The sequence below is a fragment of the Gossypium arboreum genome, chromosome 9 (assembly GCF_025698485.1).
Source record: "Gossypium arboreum isolate Shixiya-1 chromosome 9, ASM2569848v2, whole genome shotgun sequence".
Lineage (NCBI taxonomy): Eukaryota > Viridiplantae > Streptophyta > Magnoliopsida > Malvales > Malvaceae > Gossypium > Gossypium arboreum.
Genome location: NC_069078.1, coordinates 977,834 through 981,791, shown reverse-complemented (window position 1 = coordinate 981,791; position 3,958 = coordinate 977,834). Strand labels below are relative to the sequence as shown.

Below are 3,958 nucleotides of genomic sequence, written 5' to 3'. Positions count from 1 at the left end.
TAGAGAAAAGAAGAACAAGGATTTATGTTCATCTATAAATTCATAAATGTACGTCTCTATTGTAGTTTATGGTTAATATTAAACCTTTCCATTAACAGAAATTTCAATGTTCCTAACAGGTCCCTTAAACCATTTCCTAGCATCCACCCACCACCAAACCATTACCAAAGACAAACCCACACCTAAAGCAACAGGTGCATAATTAAATGTATCCCAAGTAATTGGGTAATATGTTGGTAAAAGGAACACTGAACATGTGTAACAAATCCAGACAAATGCTACAAGACAAACTGGTCTTCTTGCTCTGCCTAAATAAAATGGACCAGGTTTGAAATTCTTCTCTGGCATTACCATTCTTGCAAATATTGGAACTGCATACCCACCAACCCATCCAATGGTGCATATTGAAGTTATGGCTGTAAATACTACATTTACTTTCAAGATTGGTAGCCCCATTACAATACATATAGCTGCACATAACCATACTGCATTTGATGGAACTTTGCGCTTTGGGTGAACTTGTCTCCATATTGATGAATAAGGGATCCCTTTGTCTCTTGATAAAGCATATACCTAAAGGGTACCAATGGTGACATAAGGCTTGGACAATATTAACAACTTAGCTATTAGGATTAGATTTATGCATAATGATTTATTTTGTCTTGTAACTTTGCAAAAAAAAAAAAGTTATTTTAGCCTTTTATTTAAATTTTTCGTCTTTTTTTGCTCTTGAATTAGGGTTTTGTCAAAAACACTCTAAAATGGATGGAAATTTTTTTCTAAATAATGCAAAATAATTATTAGAAAAGAAGAAGAAATATATAAATTTTAATTTTTTTCTAAATTTTTAAATGATTTTTGAATTTTAAATAATTTAAATATTTTTATAATTTTTTACAAAATTTTAAAAATATTCCATAAATATGTAGCAAAAAAATAATCCATAAATTTTGGAATTAATTACTAACGTGACATATATATGGACCACTAATGGCATGTTAGCAAAGTTAACCTTTGTTAATTTTTCTGTCCATTTCAATTTATTTTGTCAAAAAAACACTAATTCAAAGGTTAAAATATTTTTTTTATAAAGTTAGAGAACAAATATGCACTTACAACTCTGGCTGCACTGGTAGTGATTGAAAGCCCACCAAAGAAGAAAGAGCCCCAAATGACAAATAGTAATACAATTGCTCCAGCAGAATTATGATACCTTCCATGGAATGCATCATACAGTATTTGTGCTGGCACAAATGCACCCGCAGTTTCATTGCTTGGATCATAGAGGTAACTAAAATCCTGAATGAAACAATATATAATGACATTAAAGAGCTATCTATATATACATATGTAAACATGTATATATTCAGAATCTACCGATCATTTTTTAGACAGTAAAAGTATTATGAAAACATTTATATTAAGAGTCAGATTGTATCTTGTCTATTTACTAAAAAATGAGTAAATTAGTCATTATATATTAGATTAAAGAGCAAATTGATCATTCTGTTACAAATTTCATCTATTTATACTGTTAAAAATTAATCTGTATACGTGTCAATATAAGGCATACATGACACGACACATGTCACTGTGATTATCCGTTAGTCATGCTAGCTTTTAACCGTACAAATGGATAAAAATTTTAATAGAATGGCTAGTTTTTTTTTTTATCAAACATACAAAGAACAAAATGCAATCTAACTCTTAATATAAATTATTTATAATACTTTTAACATGACATACCTTAATGCTGAAAGTAAGGGCCAAAATATAAGCCCATCCAAATACTGCAATGATCCCAATGCTGGAGAGAATTGAAATAGGACCATTCTTATCAGCACCTTTAGTTTCTTCAGTCAAATGTGCTGCTGCATCATATCCATACAATGAATATTGACTGACAAGAAAAGAGAGGATGGCTGCATAAGGTTTGCTTGATACTCCTGTTGAGTCTACCCCCATTTCAAAACTTGTGAATACATATGCTGCAGATTTTCTAGTCATTGCAACCAATGGGAGCATTATAACTATCACTAAGCCACCAATTACCTGTCAGGGAAAACTTTGGTTTAACTAGCTTATCAACTATATCCGAATTATTATCTTACTGCACATCAAAGTATATAAATGAACCACAAGTTGATACAATGAAGGCTGTAAAAGTTACCATAGAGAACAATGTATTAAGAGTCATTATATATTTGGCCCCCTCTACTTAAAAATGAATAAATTAGTCTCAACATTAGATCAAAGAGCAAATTGGTCCTTTCTGTTAAAATTTTCGTCCTTTTACTCTTATGAATAACCAGAAAGTGAAATGTGGCGTGCCATGATGCTGACAAACAGAGATTAATTTTTAACAGTAGAAATGAATGTAATTTTTAACAAAAGAATCAATTTACTCTTTGATCTAACATACAGAGACTATTTTATCCATTTTTTAGTAAAGGGGGTAAAATGTAATCTAACTCTGAGTACAAGTACCTCCATGATATTTTTACTAGTGAAAGACACACTATGAAGCCTTAAAGTACGCAAACGTAAAACTTGTACCTGCCACCAAATTGAAATTATGTCGATGAAAGCAATCACTTCTAATGCAAAGGTGTTGAGTACTGCCCATATTAAAGTAAGGCTCACATACATGCATAAGAAGAGCCATTTTGGAGCAAAATATCCACCATCTTTATTAGTTCCAGTGCTTAATAAGATGATGCTCTGCAGTGTTTGTGATCCTGCATAAGCCTTCCATACCAAACACAAATACAAGGTTAAATTCAAACGATTTACTAACAGATTGGACTGTGTAGTGTTTTGTTTTTTATCATTTTCAAGCATACCTGAGTACCTATGCCAGCAATAAGCCCTATGGTCTCAAGCCAAGCACAACACCATGATGAGAAAGGACCCCATTTGGGACCAGCTAAATGAGCAGCCCAAAAGTACAGAGAACCTGTAGTCTGTTAAAAGTTTACAAGAAAGAGCAAGTCATTTCCCTCTGGTTGTAGAAGCTCTTTTACAATTAGCTGCATTATGATTTTTCATGGTTGGATTAGGAGATGGATTCTGTCATGTCTATAATTGTATATAGCATATTAATGCTGTCATTCAGATCATGTTAGGAGGTAAAAATACCATTAAAGCTCCTATGTTACGAGTCAGATTGTATTTTGTGTCATTTATTAAAAAATTAGGCAAATTAGTCCTTGTATATTACATAATTTCATCAATAAAAAATTAAATAAGTCACGTGTAATGCCCTGACATATAAAGATAAGTTTTTAAAAGTAAAAATCCATGATACTTTTACCTATGTGAGGACCATTTGGCTTCATTTTAATGCAAGGCTTCAAAACATCAAATACCTTGGAGGCTAAACAAAAATTGTTTAACCTCTTGGGGCAGATTTTCCAAATGAAAATGAATGACAAAAATGGAAAAAGAGTGAGAAAGGAGACAAACAGGAAAAGAAGAACAGATCTCAGCCATTGCAACTCCAACAAAGCAAGTGAAGAAAGAGACAACAACCCAACCCCAAACAAGACTAGCAGGACCTGCATATTGAAGGCTTGAACCATACAAGGGAGTTATCCCAGTGAATAGTGTCATTGTTGAAAACGAGATCGCAAGAGTCTTGAACAGAGTCTGCGATTCATAAATAAAGGAACAAATTAAGAAGTTACTGCATGTATGAAAACAAAAGGAAAAAAGATTAAAAGAATGAAAAAAACAAAAACCATTTCTCTTCTGAGTTCTTGCTTATATCCAAGTTCATTAAGTCGTTTCTCCCCGGAATCCATTTCTTGGAATTGTGTTGGTTGCTGGTTGTGCTCCATCTAATTTCAGGTCTAAATGGGAATTAAAGATGGTAAGATCCCAAAAAAAGAAAGAATCAAGATGGAGTTAATTAGAGAGAGAGAAACTAAGACAGGTTGACTCATGCATATACATATAT

At 32.4% G+C, this 3,958-nt stretch overlaps 1 protein-coding gene across 1 annotated transcript; it reads right to left on the bottom strand.

The window, feature by feature from the left end:
* Nucleotides 1-3,958, bottom strand: LOC108455947 (amino-acid permease BAT1 homolog). Its single transcript, XM_017754531.2, has 7 exons — nt 3,741-3,958; nt 3,466-3,648; nt 2,844-2,963; nt 2,557-2,748; nt 1,747-2,052; nt 1,117-1,299; nt 1-573 (listed from the first exon to the last, which is right to left on the bottom strand). The coding sequence occupies exons 1-7, from the start codon at nt 3,837-3,839 to the stop codon at nt 79-81; spliced, it is 1,578 nt and encodes a 525-aa protein (XP_017610020.1). The 5' UTR covers nt 3,840-3,958; the 3' UTR covers nt 1-78.

What these genes read in the sequence shown, in the direction of transcription:
- LOC108455947 (XM_017754531.2), bottom strand. Translation starts at nt 3,839, where the DNA reads ATGGAGCACAACCAGCAACCAACACAATTCCAAGAAATGGATTCCGGG. An exon ending in TTGCTGGCATAGGTACTCAG is followed by an intron (nt 2,749 to 2,843) that starts GTATGCTTGAAA and finishes TTGGTATGGAAG; the next exon opens with GCTTATGCAGGATCACAAAC. An exon ending in CCCTTACTTTCAGCATTAAG is followed by an intron (nt 1,300 to 1,746) that starts GTATGTCATGTT and finishes TGTTTCATTCAG; the next exon opens with GATTTTAGTTACCTCTATGA.